The 25,160-nt window shown below is 33.7% G+C and overlaps 1 protein-coding gene across 2 annotated transcripts in view; it reads right to left on the bottom strand.

Annotated features, from left to right (window-relative positions):
* LOC129800584 (BAI1-associated protein 3) overlaps positions 1-23,251 on the bottom strand; it is a 161,949-nt gene extending 138,698 nt beyond the window's left edge. For both annotated transcript variants that reach the window (XM_055845074.1, XM_055845075.1), the window contains exons 1-2: positions 22,661-23,251; positions 4,227-4,484 (exon numbers count right to left, since the gene is read on the bottom strand). In XM_055845074.1, coding sequence (XP_055701049.1) covers positions 4,227-4,365 — 139 coding nt within the window. In that variant the 5' untranslated portion in view covers positions 4,366-4,484; positions 22,661-23,251. The remainder of the gene's footprint in view (positions 1-4,226; positions 4,485-22,660) is intronic.
* Positions 23,252-25,160: the final 1,909 nt, after the last annotated feature.

The raw sequence follows: 25,160 nt of genomic DNA, 5'->3' as shown, positions 1-25,160 counted from the left end.
TTTGTAATGATTCGACATGGTGCTGGGCTGTGGGGATGTGTTAAAATTAATTTTACAATTTTCCCAAGCCCACAAACAGCTTCTGAATGAAGATTGATGAATCTCATTATTTTGAGCCTGGGTGGGAAAATAGTTTAATTTGTTTATGGTGCTCATGACGCATCCTCGAAAGTCTCGGGAGAAAGTATCCCTCATCAAAGGCCCCCCATATAGTAGCTTGTTAACAAATATCTCTAATGCAAATGATAAATGAAAGTTTCATTCGCTAACATATAGGAGAGATGGCATTAACTATTAATCAAAATATGTCACAATGAACATATAACATTTTAGCCTGTGCCAGAATGGATTTTGGTCATAGAGAGATTTTTTGTGTGTTAAGGATGAGGGATTACTCTCCCTGCTGATGGATTTTTCACGTTATACATTTCGCGGCCTTTCCACCCCATCCCCCCTCGACCTGTCACGGATTTTCACCGCAAATTGGCAAAATCTCTCCTGGGAAAAATCTGTCTCTCTCTCCAAGATTCTCTGGATATTCTGCGATGCAGGACATTTTTTTTTTCTGCTGATCTCTGCATCTAAAGCCATATAACATTTTACAGAGAACGCTATAAATCTTTATGGATGCAATTTTATGCCATGATTTTGTCTCCCAGCAAGAATAAATTTTTATTTAATACTTTATTACATTAAATCAGAGACAAATTGAGAATCCACAGGGATTTCCTCTATTAGAGACTGTTTTTTTGCAATTAGTTCAAGAAATTTCTTATTGCAAAATTTTAGGTTATTTTATATGGATGAAATTCTTATGAGAACATACTATATAAAGTCTGTGATAAGAGCACAAATCCCTTGGCAGGTGTTGGTACTCTACCGACTGCCAAAGCTCTCATTAAACCCTGTCGAGACACTCCAAAAACTACCCAAGATTTTCATGAATTTGTGGATTTTTTATGCAAATTCTAATATAATAAATTTCAGTTAAATCCGCAAAATTATATCTCACACTCCATGGGGATGTAATTACACATTATCATCGTGCTTTCCATTTTCAGCAACAATGCCAAAAAGACCATTGTAAAGTTCTATGTTTAGCACCATGTGAAAATTTCTCTTTTTTCCCAGTCAAAGACTTTATAGTAGCAATAATATTTTCTACGTCAGTGAATTAGCCATGTCATTGCTTTATTCAGTTGATGTTGAATAAATATTTTAATAATATTTCTGTGAAAAAGTAGATTATTTTTCTTCCATGTTCAAAATCAGAATATTTTAAATTGTTTAATTTATTTCGATCCGAAGTCTGGGGTGGCATGAGAACTCTTCGATACTATCGAATCGATAGTATCGATAAATCTATATCTGTTGCATTAACCCATTCCTTACCATGGTATTATACATCATACGCAAATTGAGTGATTTTAGATGAATTATCCCAGGGCAATTGATATTCGAATATGTCGAGAATGGATTTTTAGTTACTTTAGTCCTTCAATAACTTGGAAAAAATAGCCTGACAGAGATGGGAATACATTTTGTTGTTCTTTTCTCGCTTCGCGGAAAGTCATGCAAAAATTTTACTCAAAATGGCGAACGGAAAATTCTACATCCCGTCGAATTTGTTAAAATTGGCTTTCATCCTCTTTCCTCATTTGAATTCTGCTTGCCAATGTGTTTTCTTGGATAGTTACTCAAATCAATAGAGTTTGTAATGATAATTAATGTACAGAATTTAAATTCAGTGTCCGTTAAGGCACGTGTTTGAGGGCGGCTCCCCACGCCCCCAAAATAGATTAAAAAAAATTTCTTTTCAAAATATTCATCTATTAATTTGTAGAAAACTAATCTCAAAATATAAACATTTAATCTCAAGTATTTCTAGTACATTGACTGAATGGGTTAAGCGAATATGGACTTTTTACGCATTGGTCATCGTTTAAACTTTTCAGAATCGACAGTCGATACTAGTCGATACTATCGACTAGTATTTAAGTTATCATGTCACCCCTGATTTTAAATTGATAGAGGAAAAGCGTCAATCCGTATGCTCACAACCGGATTTTGATTCTCCAAATGTGTCTCTGCTAAAGATAACAGGCATTCCCGTCAAATCATTGCTCTACTTGCCGATTTTACTCTTAGGTTTTTTGAATTGTAACGGTATATTCTAGTACGTTTAGAAAAATTCTGTAGATTTTCGGCAGAATTTCTGCCTGGAAAATCTGTAGATTTTCGGCAGAAATTCTGCAGAAAATCTACAGATTCTCGGCAGAATTTTTGCATAGGAAATCTGCATAGTCTCCATTGTCTCAACAAAAATATTGTTGATTTATCAAGAAACAGTAGAAGTTATAAAGAAAATGGTATGCTCTGCTTAACAAGCATTACCGATTAAACATTTTAGATAACTAAAAAGATGTGAGCAAAAATACTAATTAAAAATCACCAATCGAATGAAATTTAGGTCGACACTGTGTTTAAAGATATCACTTCACTATTCTCTACTTATAACACGACGTCGCAGAATTCTTTATTTTATATAAACACTGTGATATCACCAAGAATAACTCTATTGAATTTTGCAAACTTCAGCGAAAAATATTCCATCTCTTCAGACACAGCTGTCTGGAAAGTCTGGAATGTGAATAAAAATCTACAGAAAATCGGCAAAATATCTATAGAAATTCGTCAGAGTATGCACCAGGATTCGTCAGAAAATCTGCAAAAATTTCTGACGAATTTTGTCCCAAGCTCAAATAAAATTCGTAGGAATATCTACAGATTTCTCGGCAGATTTTCGGCAGAGGTGTAGATATTTTCTGCAAAAATCTTAAAGATATCTGACGAAATTATTTAACGGGTCCTATTCGCAGAAATTCTCATACGATGTTCGAAAAATTCAAACTGAATTTCGAATTTTCAAACTTATGGCTCCGGTACACCTATTGGATCGGGAAAATTTCATAAAGTCAAAATTCAAATCCTTTTCTTTCTTAAAAGCTTTGCATATGCCTATCTTATTCTTTCGCACTCTTCTTCTTCCTTTGAATATCATAATAAATTCAATTTAGTTCAATCTAATTTAGATTACGAAAATGTAGGGTTAACATACTCTGAAAAAAATGTTTTGTCAAATTAACAAGACAAGTTTGTAAAAAGGATGTTCTTCCATACTGAATATGAAAAAGTTTCGTGAAGTCGGCGGCCAACTGGATCTTGTTAAAAGTTTGTGAAAAGGGTGTTTTTCCATATAAAATGCAAGAAAATGTTTTGTCAAATTGGTAAATGACATCCTTTTGACAAAATTTCAACAAAATTCATTTGTTCGTTTAACAAGACATTTTTTTTCAGAGTATGCAAAACGTTTGAGAAAGAAACAGATACAAATTCATTCGAAGTGCATTAAATGTTCTTCATATAAAAGGTGTGCCAGAGCAATAAGTAATCAAAATCAGTCAAACCATGGAATTTTGTCATCAGAAGTTTTGATTCTTACAAGATCCGGTACTATTGAAAATACGTTTCGGCAACAACCAAATTAAGTTATTGTAATGGCTCCGGTACACCTTTAAGATCAGGAAAATTTCTTAAAGTCGACATTTGAATACCTTTCTTTCTTACACGTTTTGCGTATGACTAATTCATTCTATCGCACTCTTCTTCTTCTTCTTTTAAACGTTAAAATCGTTAAAATAATTTCAATTTAGCTCAATTGAATTTGGAGTGGGAAAGAATAAGATAGACATAATGCAAAATGTGTGAGATAGAAAGGGATCTGAATTTTGATTTCCTGAAATTTCTCTGATCTAAAAGGTGTGTCGGAGCCATAAGCAAATATTTTCATGGAACACAAGCATTTCCCTCTTTAGTGATCCATCCTTGTTAAAACTCCTCCAATCATTTCAATCCCGTCTATTGCTGTTGAAATTGGTGTAATCCTTCACGTGTGACTGATTCGATGAGACATTTGAAATTCGACCGAGCTTCAAAGCTTCATTTAAGCTTCCTAAAAATTCACTGAACGATTTTATCCCCATCTAAGAAATTCTCTGGCAAACATTGAATGACAAGAGACAAGCGTTTGGGCATTTTTTCTTCTTATCCGTGTGACCTCCGTGTTTTATGCGTATATTTTCCTTTGGCACTCCAAAGAATGGTTTTTCGGGGGGAAGGGGGATGGAGGCAGAAAATTGAGGAACACGAAAGAAAAATAAACTTACCATGGACATGTGAATTGTTTCCCTTGTCTTGTGGCACTTCAGTTGATTCCTGACGTGACATTGAGAATCTCCGTGGACTCAGGCCTAATCCTGCCACACCACTCGTCACATACTGCTGAAGTGAACTAAAGAAACTCATCTCGAATTTCTCTCACTCTCGCACAGCCCAAGTCCTTTTTGCCTGCTAACTTCCTTGAAATTTCACCAGAACAGCCCCCAAAAACACACTGACTCTCGAGGATGCTGGAATTCTTCCGCCTGTTGATAGGTTACATAGAAAGGAAGAGTAAAAAAAATAGAACAAGTGAGACAGTTGAAGCATGAACAAGGAAGAAGATAATTAGTGATGATGAGTCAAGAAAAGATATGAAATTAAATCCTCTGTGGAGAGATTCTTTGACCAAAAGAGGAAAAGCTCATACTTTTTATTCTCTCCGAAGTTCCTTCTTAATCTCACCTTGTACTTTTTATATTTCTCCACTACGGTTAATTTGCATTTTATCTCCTTCATCCTCAATTCCTACATACATATTCTATCTAATTAAAAAGCACAGATACAAAGAGTGCAAATAAAAGTCCTCAGTTTTTATGCATCTCAAACTCGTGCACTACTTTCCTCATTAAGTCAAAAATACCGAGCTTTTTAATTGGAGAACTACAATGAGTGTCTAATTTGTGAGTTTAGAATTGGACTTTTATTATACAAAGCAATAATTAAAGTAATTGATATAACAAGTTCAACTTTGGATTCTTTAGCTAATGAAGAAATTATTTTTTGCAGAAAAATTACAAAAGAATTTAAAAAAAACTAATTTTGTTATAAAATGTATGATAAACCCCATTTTTAAACAGTATCAAACTTTAAGAAACCGATTTGAATTACTAAAGAGAAATATTGATTGAAACAGGGAGTGAATAGGTCTGTCACTCACGGTTCAATTTGGACTTCGATCAGTAAGATCATGCTGACTGATCGGTACGATCAGCGTGATTCTTGAGATTAATCGGTGGGATCATCGCATCATAGAGACTGGTAGACACGATCAACCTATTTTCCACTTGTTGGACGTACTAATTCACCTATAGATTAAAACGGTGGCAGCCTAAATTCCGAAAGCCATAATCCCGAAAGCCAAAATCCCGAAAAGGCCAAAATCCCGAAAGACAAAAACCCGAAAGCCAAATTCCTGAATTTTAAAATCCTGAAAGGGATGAAATTAAATGGAGGACAATGTTTAGAATAATTTCCTAAGACACAAGACACAAGAACCAAAGAAGAAGCATTTCCGTCGTTTGGCTTTGGAACCTGATCGCGAACGCTGAGACGGCGGCGGACGCATAGCATGGGGGTTATTTTCGAAACACATGAAGGCAAATAAATACAATACAATATAAATATAAATATCTTAAGCAGTTGGATGTACTACAACTGCTTAAAATTAAGTCATTGAGTCAAAACCTATTAAATTCCGTTCAGTAATGACCTTATCGATTTGAGAGTTCTCTCCAGTTGAGGCTTTTTCTCTACAAATCCGAAGGTATATCGGAGAGAACTTACCAACACTGAGAGAAATCCGAAAAAGTTAAAATAACATTCCGGAAGTGTTAATTTTACCCTGCAGTATTGATCCAAAATCGGTGTTTACATTACCCTATTTAGGTGTATTAGGGATTAAGTTACCCTTTTCATGTTTATTTTACCCTCAAAAGGTGTAAAACTAACATTAAAACATGTTGATATATTTTTACACCTAAAAAGTCACTACATTAACATGATATAGTCACTACAGTAACAAAAAGTTAAAGTGTTAAACTACTTAAGTGTTAACTTTAAAATTGTTAAAGTTATGAGGAAAAACATTTATCGCACCCCCGTTTTTTTTCTCAGTATAAAAATCCGTTGAAAAATCGAAAGTTTAAACCGACGAGTTACGCAAAATTGAGCAAGTTCATCACAAGGACATTTATTTGAATCACTGAGAGAAATCCGAAAAAGTTAAAATAACATTCCGGAAATATTAATTTTACCCTGCAGTATTGATCCGAAATCGGTGTAAATATTACCCTTTTTAGGTGTATTGGGTGTTAAAATTACCCATTTTCATGTTAATTTTACCCTTATAAAGGTTTAAAATTAACATTAAAATATGTTGAAATATTTTTACACCTAAAAAGTGTTAAAGTTATGAGGAAAAAAGTTAATCGCACCCTCTTTTTTTCTCAGTGATGAAATTGCAATTGAAACGTTATGCTCTCCTGAAGTTCCACAAAAATACATATAAATTCAGTTTTTGTAGCAAACATTTACACATTGTTGTTGACATTGTGGACGATTGAGAAGCGTCAAGAATACCGAAATTCGGAATTAAAGAATAGTCACCGCTAAAGCGGCGAGTACGTGAACTTGCACTATATGCTTTCAGTAGAGTTTCGAATAGATTTGTCTCTTCGAAAGGTTATTACTTAACGAAATCAATAAGTGTTTAAAGAATTCAAACACAAGTGGATTTTGATTCTTTAAATTCAAATAAATTCTTCAAATAAATGAAACTCCATTTGTATAAAATGTCGTTAATGTTCGAAGAATTAAAACTCAATTCCGAATTTTTATAGCAAAATTTTCGCACAATATGAAGAAAATTTATGAAATATCAGATTGAAAAACTGGTCGTCACTTCGTTTCTTTTCCTCACAACAATGTGAAGACTGACACATTTTGACACTCGAATACTCCAACACTTCGAAATTCGAAACCGCAGTTACAGCTACCTTACGGGATTATCAAGAAATACAGTTGACTCTCGCTAATTCGGTTCCTTTAACATCGGGCTACTTTTTAATTCGGGCAGCAGTTAAATTTGAAAAAAGTTTGTTGACATTTTTCGAGTTCGATTATGATTATCGAATGAAGTGAATACGCTCAAATTTGCCATGATTTATCTCACTTGTAATGTTATTTTGCATTATTAAGGGGTTTTCATAAAATTTACCATAAATATGAACATGTAAACTTAATATGAGTATGCAGTTGAATAAGGAATCGTTGCACTTCAAAAAATTTGTCGCCCGAATTTCTCTCTAATTCGTCTGACATTTCGGTCCCAAATGCCCGAATTTGGGAGAGTCTACTGTAAGAATGTCTCTTTTTTTGGCTTTTCAAAAATCTGTGAATGATAAGAATGTATAGCTGGGAAGTTTTAACAATCTCATGTGACAGTTTTGTTCGAAAATTCAAAATCCAATTTGAATTTTTCGAGCATTAACAGCATTTTGTATAGGTAAAAACTCGATGCATACACTGAGAAAAAAACGGGGGTGCGATTAACTTATTTTCCTCATAACTTTAACACTTTTTAGGTGTAACATGAAAAAGGGTAACTTTAATCCCTAATACACCTAAAAGCATAATATTTACACCGATTTCGGATCAATTCTGCAAGGTAAAATTACCTATGTTAATTTTACCCTGCAGTATTGGAATGTTATTTTAACTTTTTCGGATTTCTCTCAGTGTATTTAATTCAATTAAAGTCTTTCTGTGGCTAGTAATGTTTTAATACAAACATCTATGTCGAGTTTGTGTAATAGCATCCACTACACAGGATGAAAAGTTAATTTAGAAAAATATCAACTCTGCAATATTAGGATAGAGTTTCCCGAGAAGAAATACCAATGAGGACACTATCAAAAATGCACCAAGTTTGTTACAAGAAAAAGGCAAGAAAGATGAGCGAAAATCCTCCTGCAAAAGTTCATGACACAAACTTTTCAATGTGGTAATTTGTTTTCCCATTTTACCCTTATCCACCCACTTTATTCGCCCCCTCAATCCCAAAGTCTTCTTATGTGTCGTGAGAAATAAAAAGTGGTTCTGCACTTGTGCGAGACATTTTCTTGTTTCATCCCCTATACATCCAGAGATGATCTTAAGAAACTTTAAAAACCTCATACACACGTCATTTCTATCTTATGAGCAGCCCTGACGATGGTTAAGTGTGTAGGAGGTGAAAAGTGCACAACATTTTCTGTGAAACATCTTGCACCAATGCACTTGCTGTCTATCAGCACTCAGGAAAATTCCGGAGAAAAACTTTCCAAGATTCAATGTTACACAGTTAAATTTAAAGAACACCCGTAGGGATTCTCATGCTACCTTCATTCTTGTATACTATTTTCATTTACATCGCCAAGGGGTTAGTCGACACCTTTAATAAATTAATTTTCGTAAAATTGCAAAACAGAGGAAGATATTTAGTCTTGTATTTGTGCACAATTCATACACCTACACCCTATCTAAAGCAATTGAATGTGAAAGATAATTAAATAAACTGCGGGAGAAGACTCATAATTGCAGACAGAGTACTTCAACAACATCCCACAGAGAAATTCTCTATACCACCGTTTTGAAATAATATCTTGAGAAATTTCTACCCTTAATTAATAAATAGAATAAAATATTCGTCTGACATTTTCGTATAATACAAAAAAAGGCTAGGAATGGTGAAGAAAAATCGCTGAGTGCTTGAGTTAAAAAATATGAGCACATTACTAGGAGCGATTTTGTTACAGAGTAGCAAGTGAGACAGACTGGATGGATGATCACTCCGAGAGGAAAATTCTCAATTTTACATTTTCAAGGCAAAAATGTGCACCACACAGCATATATCTCTACGGATTTGGTCAATTTTAGGTTTAATTGAAAGGCCTTGAAATTCTCTAACCAATTTCAACGATTTGGCTGACAAAAACAGATAATTTATTTGTTTTTGCTGAAATAGTCCAAACGGTAAGAGATAGTGATTTTCAGTCTTCCGTGACACTCCCCTTTCCAAAAATGGACATTATCTAATGTCTTTTTATCGTAATATTCGGAAAACGACCCTATCGTTTGTTTTCAATTTTTGGATAAGATTGAAAAATGGTTTAGACGAAAGATCAAATTTCAAAAATTCGATATCGAATATCTCGATATCCCCTTTTTAGACTTTGTTAAAAATGAAGTATACCGTCTGACATAGGATAATGGAGAGTCAGAGTTAACGCTTTAATTAACACCAAGCTTTAGGTAATATTTTATGCCTTGTCAATAAGGTCTGAATACTAAGCGCTAATAAAGAACTGGATTTTGCCACGTTCATCAATGACGGACGAATGAAACAGTCAAATATACCTTCTGATTCTACTTCTGAATTTTGTACAAATGGTAGAAGCTAAAAGGATAATGATATGTTTTATTTAACCAATATAACCGATTTAGCAATTCCTAAAAAAAAACAAAAATCATTGTGTATAAAATAGTCTTCTTAAAAAATACTCACGAAAAGAAATAAAAGCACGTATTTTAGGTTTGTAGGGGAAAGTACTCTCCCTTCGAACGTTCATGCCTTCGAGTAACGTGAATTTCTTTAAGTTTTCCTAAGAAATTTACAAATTATTATCACTTAATTGTTAATAATTGATGATAAGCTAACTAATATTAAATATAAATGTGTACTTAGGAAAAGTACAAGAAAATTTACATTATTCGAAGTCATGAACGTTCGAAGGCATAGTACTTTCCCTAATTAGTGACAGCTAAGCAACACGGTCGCTATCACTATTTTTGTAGTTCCAGTGCTCACCGATACGCGCGTAAAACAGTGTTCTTCACGTCTATTTCCTAAGGGGTATTTTCTATAAGAGCTTCTTAACCCTTTAAGGACGATTGAAACACCGATGTCCCATAAAGAAAATATTTTTTCCTGACTACCCAAAGTTATTTTTTTCTTATGTCTGTGCATAATTGTAAAGTACAAGGTTGAATGAATCTATAATATTGTTTGCAAGTCTCTATCTATTTGCAATGTAGTAAATATTTAAGCTCAAAAATAGCGAATTTTTAAATTCTCAAATTCATAATTGGTTTTATGTATTTTTTATACTTACAATTTTTTTTAAAGCAAAACCCTTTTGGCAATAAAAACTACAATATTCATACGTAATATTTTTCATTAAAGCGAAAAATATAATTCATTGGTATTGTCAGAAAAATTACTAAAATTTTTGGGCTATTTTCGTTCCTATCGTCCATAAAAGCAAAAAATATACCGAATCAGACTCTGTTGGACTTTCCAAGGTTAGATGTAAGATTTATCATTGATTTATGTTTCTCAGTTTAATTTTTATTGTTGATTTTCTGTCGGTAAAAAGTGTCTCGTCGTTAAAAGGTTAAAAGTAAGGTATGAAAGATAGGGATTAATTTAGGATATAATCCACGCTTAACTGTTCAGGCGGGATGTTATAACTCAGGTCGAGATCTTTCCAACGATGGATCGTACTGCAAACTAAGCTCCCATCGAGAATATTTTATTGGACTACACCTTCGGTTCTTATTAACCGAATTCAATATCTAACCGATTTTAAATCTTAAACGGGCTCTGTCTAGTATTTTCAATTTCCAATTTTCTGTAATGGTCACATGGAAAACAAATTATTTGATATTAACCTAAAATATCAGTGATTATAGTACATTACTTCTTCTTTCACCCATGAGGTCGAGCAATAAAATAATTTCACCATGTTTAAGAAAATTTTACGTCTTGGAATTTATACAATTTACTTCTTTAAGAATTTGAGAACTCGGAAAAATTATCACAAAGAGTATTACAAAATTACCAACTTTAGTCATTTTATTTATGTAACATTCTGCCCTCAGATTGGCAGTCCAAATACTTTTATTGCACAGTGTAATTGTGAAATTGAAACAAATTTATTGGAAAATTGATTAGAAAATATGATTTCGCATTGAATTTAATGAAATTTTTTCTACTAACCAGTGAAATCTCTATTTTCATTCAATTTCTGAACTCAACAAGTGCCCCATCTCGTTTTATTATTTATCAAATAATAAATAGTATGATGAATATGTGATGGAGTATATAAACCCAAATTGGCTTATTGTGGGTGAGATTCTTAGTGTGAGGCTACACGAAATGTCTGCAAATTAGATTTGAGACTAAAGTTAAAGGAATTGGTTATGCAAGAGTCGAATTAAGTGAGGTTATGTCTTATATAGTAACTTATAGCAACTGTGTTGATCCTTTGAAGTTTAAATTTTTATGTAAGTTGTAGTATTTTTTAAGGCCTTTCATTTGCGCCATAAATCATTAAATTCTAGTAAATATAAATGAAGTTATTGTCATTTAATTATTTTGCTCCCTGTAATTGAGGTTAGGAGAATCCTTTAGTTTCAGCGTTAGTGACCTCGAAAAGCCGGACAGCACGAATCATACTTTGCGAAAGTTTCAGCACAATCAGAGAACATGAAATTTTTGTTGGAATTACAGTAAGGTAAGTGTGCCAAATTTCGGCATAGTTGCATGCAAGCGCCAAAGTCTCAAGTTTGAAATGTAATATAATATCTTTAATAGAAATTGATTTTTTTTATTACTTCTTTTTAAGGAGTGTTGCATAGAACCTTGTAGACAGTTTATCATCTTTATTTACTCCAAAGTCATTCTTAATACATTTTAAAATGAATAAAAATATACATATAGCTTTGGTGCCCTATTTCGGCTTCCCTCATTCTCATAGTTCCTTGCCCTTAGGGAATTCGTCCAATATCTTTTTCACGTCATCTCGTTTGTCAAAGCTACATTTTTTGTTATTCTTTTGCATTGTATAATCTCTAGAGTACGTAAAATCTAAAAGTTCATGGAAATTCGAAGAACAAAAAAGGTGGCCGAAATTGCAAGCTGGCCGGAATTTGGCACACTTACCCTAATTGAGAAATTAAGTGTTTTATTAAAAATCTCCCCTAATATTTTTCCAGAATTTCCACACCTAATTCATGGCATTGAAACCGAGAAATAACCCAGTCAAATTACAATAATATTTAAAAGCATAGAATTTATCGGGTAATTTATACGCTAATTTGTCCTAAAACAACATAATTCTACCTTGTGAATTGCCATTAAACATGCCAAAACGATATCCTGCAACATTTATTGTATTATTTTCAACGTTGATACCATTTAAAGCTTTATGTTGCAATTATTTATTAAGCCCTTTTAGCCAAATATTTATTTCTGGGTTAGAAAGTTTAGGGAAAATAGTACTAAATTGCCCAGAGATTCTTGACCACATTGTTCACAAAGAACTGAATGTTTTTGTCAACTTTCGTGACCGAGGCAAAAATGTTTGTAGTGAAACAGGTGGTTCAAGGTTCTACAAACTACAGCATTATATAATACACATAAGGGGAGGAGAGGCCACATGGCGACGATCATGAGTCGTTGACGCAAGTAGCACCCCAAATAAATTATCCCACCCATGTCACCCTCAGGGATGCCCCCCTAGAGATTCATAATTTTCCCGCCAGGACACATTGCTAGGCATTAATTTCGATTTTAGCCCCAAAAAACGCCTAAGAAATTACTTGCGGTCGATATAAAATATTTCGCAATTTCTAACATTTTTGTTCGTGATAGAAACAATTTTTTCTCCTAAAAATCCCATGGATTTGACTGAGAAAGGGAAAAGGAGGACACTGCTAATGCTTTTGACACCCACAGTGCAATTTAATTTAGTGTCTCCACAAGGTGTCTTCCTTTATAGAGGAAATCAAGGAAATGGACAAGCCTCTGCTTGGAAAGTTAATAAAAATGTGAGAAATGTTCAATCGAGTGAAACGATTAGAAAGGGAACACATAGGGACAAGTGGGGCTCTTTTGAATGTGGGGCACCTTTGAAATTGGGGTTTTTCACCTATTTTTAAATAAAATCCACAGATTGAGAAGCTAAATTACATTATAATATGGATCAGTTCCACTTAACATAAGAGAAAAATTCTATTCTAAAAGCTGCCCCAACTCTCCCTAAACTGTAGTAAATTTGTAAATAAAAATAGCCGAGACATGCACCAGATACTCGCAAAAAAATCTAGCAAGTTTGCTTAGCTCTATATTACTCTTACTTATACTTTCTTATCAATTTTTCTTATTATACAATGTATATGCGCAATTTTAAATAAGGTTAGTCACAAAAAATTTTCAGAGCTGATTTTAATTTACCAAGACATAGGGTAAGTGTGCCAAAATTCGGCATAGTTGTATGCAAGCGCCAAAGTCTCAAGTTTGAAATGTAATATTTTAAATACAAATTGATTTTTTTTATTCTTTCTTCTGATAGAGTGTTGCTTGGAACCTTGTAAAGAGTTTACCGTCTTTATTTACTCTAAAATCATTCTTAATACATTTTAAAATGAATAGAAATATAGACATAGCTTTGGTGCCCTATTTCGGCCACCTTCATTCTCATAGTTCCTTGCCCTTCGGGAATTCTTCCAATATCTTTTTCACGTCATCTCGTTTGTCGAATCTACATTTTTTGTTATTCTTTTGCATTGTATAATCTCTAGAGTACGTAAAATCTAAAAGTTCATGGAAATTCGAGGAACAAAAAAGGTGGCCGAAATTTCAAGCTGGCCGGAATTTGGCACACTTACCCTAATTCCTAAAAACCAGTCGTCTTTATTATTTAAAATTTTCTATTTAATTGGAATGCTGAAATTTGAAATCTGATCTTTGAAATCTAGACGGCCAATAGATCACCATTTTAAGAACATTTACATATCTTTTATATACGGTGTGTGTCTTGGCTCACGGGGAAATTTTTATATTTTTTAAATCAATTTTTACTGGTTTTCTGCAAATTTTACTGTTAGATTTTAAAGACAGAGTAATATATAGAATTCGATCTTTTTTTAATTTGTTCCGGAGCTTAAACGGTAAAAGATATCAACTTCTGGTCTTCGGTGACCCCTTTAAAAAAGTATTACAGATCATTTTCTTCCAGCCTTACCGAAACCATGATTCCTTGTTTTTTTTTCTCAAAATTAGCCTAAGTTTTGAAGGTAGTCCACGCGAACACTTCCCGTCAAATAATTTCGTCAGATATCCTTAAAATTTCTGCAGAAAATATCTACACCTCTGCCGAAAATCTTCGAGAAATCTTTAGATATTCCTACGAATTTTATTTGGGCTTGGGACAAAATTCGTCAGAAATTTTTGCAGATTTTCTGACGAATCCTGGTGCATACTCTGACGAATTTCTGTAGATATTTTGCCGATTTTCTGTAGATTTCTTCTACATTCCAGACTTTCCAGACAGCTATGTCTGAAAATATGGAATTTTTTAATGAAATTTGCAAAATTCAATAGACTGATTCTTGGTGATATCACAGTGTTTATATAAAATAAAGAATTCTGCGACGTCGTCGTGTTATAAGTAGTGAATAGTGAAGTGATAACTTAAAACACAGTTTCGGCCTAAATTTCGTGTTTTTGTATCATTCCATGGGCGATTTTTAAGAAATTAGTATTTTTGCCCAAATCTTTTTATTTATCTCAAATGTTTAATCGGTAATGTTTGTTAAGCAGAGCATACCATTTTTTGTAACTTTTACAGTTTCTTGATAAATCAACAATATTTTTGTTGAGACAATGGAGACTATGCAGATTTCCTATGCAGAAATTCTGCCGAGAATCTGCAGATTTTCGGAGGAATTTCAGCCGAAAATCTACAGATTTTCTGACAGAAATTCTGTCGAAAATCTACAGATTTTCTCTGAATGTACTAGAATATACCGTTACAATTCAAAAAACCTCCGAGTAAAATCGGGAGGTAGAGCAATGATTTGACCGGTTTGTTCATAGACACCTATCACCAAAAAGTTAAACCACTTTAGAGAACTTATTTTTTACCCGAATTGCTTAAATTTGGAAAATAAACGGAAAGCAGAAATAAAGTAAACTGCGCTCAATAAGATAATTCATGAAAAGCTTTATCTCATGACTTGGAGCGTTCTGCTAAACTGAGATGCTTTGCGCACTTTTTTTTTACAAATTCTTTATTTAATTGAGAATTTTTGTTCAAGTAAAATGAATGAATGATGAATACGATTCTGATGAATGCTATTATATTTAAGTCCTGCGTTTAGCTTGTTTTATTATTCTTATTGGTATGATTAATGCAGATTTTAGACATTTTGCCTTTAGTCTTGAAAAATTATAATTTTAAATTAGAATGTGTAACAGAGAATACAATTTAACCTTTTAAGGCTCATTCAAATGAGGGTATATGGATTCTCAGTAACTTTATGAAAATACAAGTCCCCACTGTGTTTTAGCCCGGTTTAATTTGCCTATCTTTTGGAGCATTAAATCTCTCTCATCGAAAGCTTTATTTAGTTATGTTTTTGGATGATGCAGATGGTTCATACAGCCTGAGAAAGATTTTTCCATTGTTTTCACTAAGGAGATTGGTCTCCAACGTTAATACGGCGGTGGCCGCTATTATTCAAATATGAAATTCTTTAAACTCTCTACCTCTGAAATATGCTTTCAAGAGCACTAGCTCAAAAACAGTTATTTAGGGGAAAGTAACCTCCCATCGAACGTTCATGCCTTTGAATAATGTGATTTTATTTTATCTTTTACGGGATGAGGTTGTCAGTCTCATGCCCGTGGAATCAAGTGCAATGAAGCTCACTGGATACAATCCAAACATCTTTAGCGTCAGAAAAATTCCTGGTGACCTAAAATGGGGATTTGAACCCGGGACACTTGCTACATAGAGCGAGTGCTGTACCATTTGACCCATTGAGTGCCCCTAATAATAATAACAATAATAATAATAATAATAATAAAAGTTTTAGTCAAAAAAAAAATGCGTTTTTGATGGAAATTGCCTGCAGTGCCCTAGTTGGAAATATCAAAATTCTATTAAAAATTCAATTTCTGAGGAAAATTGCAATTAATCAAACAAATTTCCTTTCTGCTCTGTATAACAAAATCATGAATGCCTGATTTTGTCTTGAATTTTAAAAACTTTTCGAGTCTTTTCACGAATAATTTACGAAAAAACAGCTTGAATATCAAAATATTCGAAAATAAACAAATGGAGCTTTCGAAGAGAGAGAGATTTTAAGCGCCGAAAGATAGGCAAAATATGCACCAGACTAGAGCTCAAGTAGGGGATTTCTATTTCGAAATAGACGTTTCGAATAAAAATCCCCCCGTTTAGATGCTCCTTAATGGTCAATGTGTTTTAACCTTTAATTTGAAACTCACTTCAAATGGAGCCGCCTGGTAAAAGTTTCCTCAATTCCACGGAGGGATTTCCAGGTGAATCATATTATTTCTGTATATGGAAGATAATTGTTCCTTTGAAAGACTTAAAGATCTGATTGTTAGATTAGTATTGGAAAATTTTCTTCTGGTATTTCCCTTAGGTAAAATGATATCGAGGGAAAATTCAAGAGAATTGTTTCTATGAAATGGGCTCACCTCACCTTTTATTATATTGGAAGCATTATGCGGGGTGGGCAAAAGTGTATTAACTTTCGTCAGGAGACAGGGAGTCCACCGTGCAATTGTGATTGTGCCTTTTGTGCAAAAATAATTGGAAAATTTCCCTTTTCCACTCCCCAAAGGTGTTTTTGTAGGAGGAAAAATATGTATAGGGGGAGGGAGGCTGTTTTGCGAGAAGGAAAATGATTGTATGTGCTGAATTGATGAGGAAGGAGAGAAATTGAAATTTTATCCATTGTTCAATCACAAAACTCACAGAGAATTCCCAGGGAGAAAATGCTATATATGGAGGAAATGTGAGACAATAGATTAGTCATCTTTCTATCTTGTTTTCCCTATATTTCCATTGATTTGCCCATGGTGCAGACAGGGATATGATTTAAATTTTCGACCATTGAGAAAATGCTGCCTTTTGGTAGTGAAAAGGGCATCATACACAATGCCCAGGGAGTCGGAAAAGGTCCAGCAATTTCACTATCCGAAACATATAATGTATATATGCGAATTTTCTATTGAAAATGTGCATCTATTGTTGTTTAGAATAAGCCACTATGTACGTACCCTTTCGCAGTGTATTCTGTCTTCTAGTTTGATACAATTTATAATTGAATCGATATTAAAGTGCCTCTATAAAAACTCAATTTCACCTACTTTCTTGCACGATTAATAATTCACCGTGAATGGGGTTGATAAAGTTGACTGTTGTTGGTGCGGTGAATGTTGGAAAAAGCGGGAAAAGCCAAAAGAGACACATAATACAAAATGAAGAAGGATATATAAAGATACAATGAAAATAAATTTTTGCATGGTTGACTAGCTTCATTGTAAATCGATTTTGTTCCTCATTTTATTAATCCTACAACTCACATTTTCCTCCCCCCGAAACTCCCTCACTCACATCTCTCTCCCCCTTCAGACTAAATTAAATATTTGTGTAGAGAGTCTCTTTTTTTTCCAAACAGTCCCTCATTTTACCCCATGAGAGCTTTATGAGGAGTCTCCCTTGGCACCCAGGGAATCCGCACCCTTGAAAATACTTTTCTCATGATTGCGAATTGTATACAGGCACAAATAGGCCTCATTATTAATTTTCACGCGCATTTTCTCAAGTAGAATACTTATTGGGGAGCTTTAGGGGTGAACCAAGCTTCTATGTACCTGAATTTCCCCAAGGTAAATGGAAGGGCAGAGATAAATGTTTATGGGAATTGTTGCATAAACATTAAAAGTCGCATTATTTTCCACTTCTTCAGAGCACTGAAATTCAGAGCAAGTACACAGATTTGTTCTGTTTAAAAATTAAATTTCTCAGTACAAAGACACTCATTTAATAAATGGGAATTTATTTTAAGAAACCAGTGATAAACTCTAAATGAGATTTTTTTTAAAGTAAACTGCATAAAAGAAATGGAGTAAGTAAAAAATTAAAGGAGTTATCTTAATTAAAACATAAAAAAAACCATTAAAAAATCAGAAAACAATTCGAAGATATAGATACCAAAAATTACGGACCGTTAGCTCAGATTCTTTACAATCTCAGCTTTTGTGGTCCTAGGTGTAATCCGACACATATCATCTTCGCTAAAAATCGATTTTCGTTGACGATTGAAAAAACTTAAGGCCCCCCGACCCCCCAGACCCGAGCTAGAAGGAGAAAGAAATTTAATTTACAAATAGACATATCTCCGGTTATGATTGTCAGAATTAGAAAAAATAGTGTTTTGGAAAGCTTTCGCGGAGTACTACAACCCCACTGATACCACAACTTCATCCGATTTAATCAAAGGTCCGATTAATCGAAAAATTGATTTTCGAAATTTCGTTTTCGAAAATTTCGCAAACTAGGAGATGCTTTTTCTTTAAATTTTAGTATGTTGTAGCTGAGGTCGAGACCTTTCCAATGGTGGGTCGCACTCCTACCTCAATGTTCCCTGACCCAAGCTATAATCAAAATGTCTTGAGCTGACTGCATTTTCGGTGTTTATTAAGCGATTTCGATGAAATTTTAGTAGGGGAGACTGGGGCAAAAAGTAACAAATCGAAAAATTCAAAATTGTCAAATTCTTAAGTTCTCAATTTTTTTAATACACACAGAAAAATGGAAAATTCTTAAACAAAAACACCCAGGAATTTAATTTCAAATCCCATCCAATGAATGCCAATGCCCTAATTCGAAATCCTTGATCATTTAGTTTTAGTTGCAATTTGCAAATCTGTAGACATTTTTCATTTTCCAGCTAATGCAGAACTTAAGTTCCCGATCTCTTAACTTGAAAGAGGTAGGGATTCTAGCCCATTTATTTTGCTTAGAGCTTCTAAACTTAAACGCCTCGGGGATTCACGTCCAATTTAAGTTCCCAGGATCTTATATATTCTTAAATTTAGAGTCAAAATTTTTCTGTGTGTAGATAGCCTCCATAAACATTCTTCAATGTCGTAAATATCTTAGAATTCCAACAAGGAATTTAGAAAATAAAAAATATCGAAATTTTTAGCCCTATTTTTAAAATATTTTCCTTGCAGAAGATAACAATTATTACCAACATATTTTCCAAAATTGATGCACTGGTGAATATTTTCTAAATGATTTGGATTTTTGAATACGAATCCGCTATCTATTTTAGAATTTCACAAAAGTTCTTTTCTCCAGAAATCCTTTAATTAAAAATGGCTACTTGGGGTAAAAAGTAACAAAAGGTATAGAGCAAAAAGTAACAAAAAGCGAAGCAATTTCTGATGTCTCACGGCGAAATGAAACGTCGTTTCCGCGTCTCGCCGCTTTTTGTTTGCATTGGTCAAACGATTTGCAGTCTTTTGTGTGTGTTTGAAAAATATAGCTAAAAATTTCTATATTTTTAGAAGTAATTAGAAGAAAAAATTAGAGTAAAATTGTTTGAGATTTATTAAACTAAAATTAAACGCATAAAAATTTCATGTTATGAAAATAATTTCTTAAAGCTATTTTCTTAAAAGTTTGTAATTACAGGTACACTAATTGCGAGGTTTTTATGACTATATATTTTTCAAAAAATAATCTTGATAAGAATTGCAGTAATAGCTGTATTTTTTATAATATTCTTTAATGATTTGTTTTCCCAGAAGTCTTAAAAAATTATTAGGCTTCATAAAACTTTTATGGACATAAATATATATATTTTGTTAGTAAATTTTGCAAACTTTTTACCACATTGCTTTCGATTGGTGGTTAAAGCTTTCATGGATAGTGAAATAATGAAAATTTTAAATGTAAATATATAAGTGAAGTAGAGATTGGCGATAAGAGATGAATTCTTAGAAGGATCTTTTCATTATTCTCTCTAACAATTTGTAGTAATTAGTTCCCTCAAATGTATGGAAATTCCACTCATTTATTGTGTTGATAAACAGTAATTAATTAATTGTTTAATTAATTAGCATCTTTTCTAATAGTAAACTAAAAAGGTTTTCAAAGTGGTTCTGTATATTGTGGTAGAAAAAGTTTATGCAATTAATGTTTTTAAAACGTTTACAAAAATAGTAAATAGTCACCAAGGTCACCAAGATTTCTTGTACAGTATTCTTGTGAATTATCTTTTGATATTCGAGAATCGTCAATCAGCAAATTACACTCAAACTATCCAGTTTTTTCGGAGTGGAGATAGGAAAAATTCCTGCGTCCACCCAGAATTGAACTGGGGACTGGGGAGCTCTCGTTATCTATGAGAGTGCTCTACCAACTGAGTTATAGAAGCTACAAGCACTGTCGGACTTGCCATACGACCTTAACCAATTGCTTTGTGGACTTCAATCGAGCACTCTCAATTTATGAGATTTGGGAACGGTACCATGTGTACAATTGAGTCAGCAACCAACGAGGCGGTTAGATAACGATAGGTCCCGAGTTCAATTCTGGGTGGAGGTATTATTTTTTCCTATCTCCACTCCGAAAAAGCTGAATTCTTATTCGAGAGAAATCTTCTGCGAGTATACATATTTTATTGCTCGAACTCAAAGAGAGCAGTTATATAATCGACATTTTTTTCAACTTGTCACTGTCCTACACTGAGAAAAAACGGGGGTGCGATTAACTTTTTTTCCTCATAACTTTAACACTTTTTAGGTGTAAAAATATGTCAACATTTTTAAATGTTGATATAATAAATGTTACACCTTTTTAAGTTCAAAATTAACATGAAAAAGGGTAACTTTAACCGCTAATACACCTAAAAAAATTTACACATATTTCGGATCAATACTGCAGGGACTGCAGGGTAAAATAAACATTTCCGGAATGTTATTTTAACTTTTTCGGATTTCTCTCACTCAGTGTAGAGCTTAAACGGTAAGGGATATCAACTTCCTGTCCTCGGTGACCCCTAATCGAAAACTTATTATCTCCAGACGTGTTTTTCTTTTTCCCCAGCCCCCTCCAACCCTTCTAAAACCATGCCTTTTTGGTTTTTCTCAAAATTGGCCAAAGCTTTTTCAATTAAATAACTTTCGGATATGCTTTAGAGGAGAAATCCGAAGAAGTTTAAATAATATTCCGGAAATGTTTATTTTACCCTGCAGTATTGATCTGAAATCGGTGTAAATATTACCCTTTTTAGGTGTATTGAGGGTTAAAGTTACCCTTTTACCACGTTAATTTTACCCTTAAAAGGTGTAAAATTAACATTAAAAAATGTTGATATATTTTTACACCTAAAAAGTGTTAAAATTATGAGGAAAAAAATTTAATCGCACCCTCTTTTTTCTCAGTGATTTTAAAAACTAGTGCAGTGTCTTGAACTTTCATGTAAAGAGCCATTATCGGTCAAATCTATTAAAAATAGAGAAAAAATTGAACTTTCCGAAGCTTCAATTGTCCGAAGGTAGCACGCTTTTTCCTAGTGGGGATAGGCTTTCAGGCTTCGAACACTTTATATTTTTTCAAAATTCCTCTAATGAATCTAAACCTAATTTCTTCAGGAAATATGTGACTTAATACAAATTATTAAAATATATTTCCATGGCCAAAGTGTGTGCGAAGCTTAAGCTTTCCCCTATTCCTCTACATGAAAAATTGTTGCATTTTTCTCGATGTATTTTTAAACACGAAGAAACTGCATAAATTACTATCCAAAAGCTTTCCCTATCTTTTTTGTACGAAATTCTACAAAGCTATTAATTATTCATGTTAAAAGTTTTCAGCAAAGTTGTCTTGGTGGATTTTTTGTAGCGCAAACACATGTTAAGCTTTCTGAATCTCCTTTGAGCTTTTATTGTACGAAAAATGTATGTATGTTGCTAAATTGTAAAGACTCTGCCAAAGTTTACCTTGTCATACGCTGTATCTTGTGCAAAGTAGAAAAGCTTGGGATATAATCAGAGAGATTGTACCAGAAGGAAATATCCTCGTTATCAATTCCCTTAATGAAATTCACCTTATTAAAAAAGATGTAATTAAATTCCATATCCTTGACACAAAAATAATAATTTTGCATTGCCTTCGGTATGGCAAAACAGACACACCAGGAACATTATCTTGATTTTATTTTCAGTCTCTCCCTTTTGGGGGATTTTTTTATTGTGATTTCCACTTGAAAATTTAAAATAATTCCCACACTCATTAAAGATTTATGCCATTTTGTCTTGCTTTTTTCTTCCTCGCCAACACGCAAAAATTCTTCCAAGATCGCAACTACCAATAGAGCCTAGAATATTGCTCCATTTGACTGAAGCTTTTGTTCTTATTAGGAAAATTCACATGCAACAGATTGCAAATGGCACAAGACAAAACATCCTTTTGTTGTGATAGAATCTTCTTCATTTTTAGTTTGTACCATTTGTTAGTTGGGATAGATAGATATGAAAGTTCAAAGAAAGACATCATTCAATAAATGCAAATTTAGCCTACGACAAGGGCGTGTTTCTTCAACTTTTTCTCCTCTACTTCACAAAAGCTCATACAATTTTTCTTTTTTTTTCAAGCTTTTCATTTCCATTGAAAGTTCATGATACACAGAGGAATTGTTGGCGGAACCACACAATGGTATTTTTCTTCTACATAAATTCATAATACATGAATACATAAAAAAAAGGAGTAACAGAAATATATTCAACCTTAAGAGAATACGTTTTCCACGCTGAACACCATCCTTTTGATTACCGTCTAATTTTCCACCCAGAACACCTCAATCACAGAAATAAAATAAAAAAAAAACTATATATAGCACACTGTTAAAATGTCTGTTTAATGGAAAAACCAGCAACAAGAGGAATGAGTATTCATTGGACAAAAAAATCTCAGTCCGTTTTTTTTTTTAATATGTTGCTCTTTACTAAACTTTTTTTTTCTGCTTTCCTATTCCTATGTGTACAAACAGTGGGCTAAAAAAAGCTTCAATAATGGATGCTATCTCTTTTAATATCGTTCACACAGGATTTCTGCTGTCCATGTTCATTAAAATTGTTCAAACAGATGCCACAAATTCCACTGAGAACATATGCATTTGATGAACATGACGGAATTCCGACAATTTGGTACTGAGCTTTTTTATATTGTATACTTTTTCTCTCTCTCTTTAGTCACAGTGATAAAAATGTGGAGAAAAAAATAACACAAAATACGATAACACCACTGATTGCCCTCGATTTTTCTCTAATGAAAATTATTTCCAAAACCGTCTGTTACCGACCGAAGCTCACTTCTGACTGAATTGACGACTGCGTTTTATCTTGGCCCAAACACCCTCAACAAGCGCTCCCCTTTTACAATACGAACCAGGAAAAAAAAGATGGGCACATTTGAGAGCGCCTGGAGAGTACAGAAGAGTGTAGAGAGAAAGCTCAGAGAGATACTCTCCATCAGAGACGGCAAAAGCTCATCTATGAATACTACGCAGACACAACCTCGTAGTCTCTCCTACACACAAACAAACACTTTTCCCCAAACCCACCCACGAAAACAGTCCAACTTGTAATATTCCATCTTTAGACTCTCAGTCGATGGAAGGAGGCTACAGTGCTGAAACTCGCGGTAAGAACGCTGAAAACGCGAAACGGAGTGGAATTATCATGCAAAATACTTTTCTCAGTATTTCGTTATCCTTCAACGAGTCTCCGGATGGTTCGTTTCTGAGATAAATTTAATCCATCCAGGAATTATACCATAGAGTCAACAAACTTTTGGCCTAAAGTATACCCACTGATATTCAATGAGCCCAAACAGAAGTAGATTTTGATTCTTCAATAGTGTCTTGGATAAAAGTTAAATGGAACTCTATTTGCACAAAAAGTCGTTGAAGTTCGAAGAATTCAAATTCAATTTCGAATTTTCATACTAAATTTTCGAACAAGGTAGTGAAAATTTATCAAATATCACAATAAAAAGCTGGCAAAAGAGTTACTCAGTGATTATGAAGTAATTAAAGGGACAGATAATCCTAACCGGCTTATGTAGGTGAGATTCTTAACGTGAGCTAACTCGGAGTGCATGCAAATTCGATTTGATGCTGAAGTAGGGAGACGCCATTCAGTTATCTTGAATCAAATTCGTGAAATTATACAAGTTTTGTATTTAAACCAAAATATCAAGGATTTGGATGAACTGATAGAAAAGTGATATATGGATGAAATGTAGACCAGAATGTTCTCTATAATTTTCCCATAGAACATGATCTCATCGATTACTCAGAAGCCAAGATAAGCGAGGTTTTTTGTTTCTTAACTCGTTTTTTCATCCAGAGTGCCCCAAGTAGTCATTTGTTGAGCTTCAACTATTTCAAAGAATTGTTGTATTTTGTGGAACTTTCCATTTAAAACCCTATTTTAAGTGTCTTGGTGGAGTAGAGGCAGTCAAATTGGCATCTGAGTGATTTCAAAGCGTTATTATGGGAAAAATCAATTTTTTCACACTTAAACGGCAAAATCGGAGTGATAGCGTAGTCTGAGCGGAAAATGATGTATGGACGAAATGTAGAGACAAATGTGCTCTACAATTATGTTGAAGTAATCATCAAAATCGGTTCAGCGACAGTCGAGATAATTGAGGTTATGTGATATTTAAATTGGTTTTTCGACTGTGGCGCCCCTGGTGTTGGTCCCACGAAGTTCAAATATTCTAGAAAGTTGTAGAATTTGGTGAGATCTTTCGTTTAAGCCCTCATTCATCAAAATCGGTCACATAGAACCGGAGATATGATTTTTTGAATTTCGTGAACTTTGACCCCTCATATCTCCGGTTCTATTGAAACCACAGCGCGCATACGCACCATTTTGGAAACGTCCTAGACTGGACTACAACATACTAAAATTTCATTAACTTGCACAATGCCGTTTTTGAGAAAAGTGACTTTGAATTTCGATGAATTTTGACGCTATCACAGCGCCACCTGTGGTGACTTTTTGAACTTCCATCTGAAAGTGCTCATCGAGACGAAACCAAAAAGGTAAAATTTAGGTCGCTATGTTAATTAGAACCGGAGATAGAGGCCGGTCAATGTTCGAACTTTGACCCCTTATAGCTCGGGTCAGGGGTTATGGATCGACTTAAGGTTTTTTTTGTTTGATAGGTATAATCAACGGCTACAACATACTAAAATTTCAGCCCGATTGCATAAGG

Source organism: Phlebotomus papatasi, chromosome 2 (assembly GCF_024763615.1).
Source record: "Phlebotomus papatasi isolate M1 chromosome 2, Ppap_2.1, whole genome shotgun sequence".
Lineage (NCBI taxonomy): Eukaryota > Metazoa > Arthropoda > Insecta > Diptera > Psychodidae > Phlebotomus > Phlebotomus papatasi.
The sequence above is the reverse complement of the archived record's forward strand: the minus strand, read 5'-3'. Positions and strand labels throughout refer to the sequence as shown.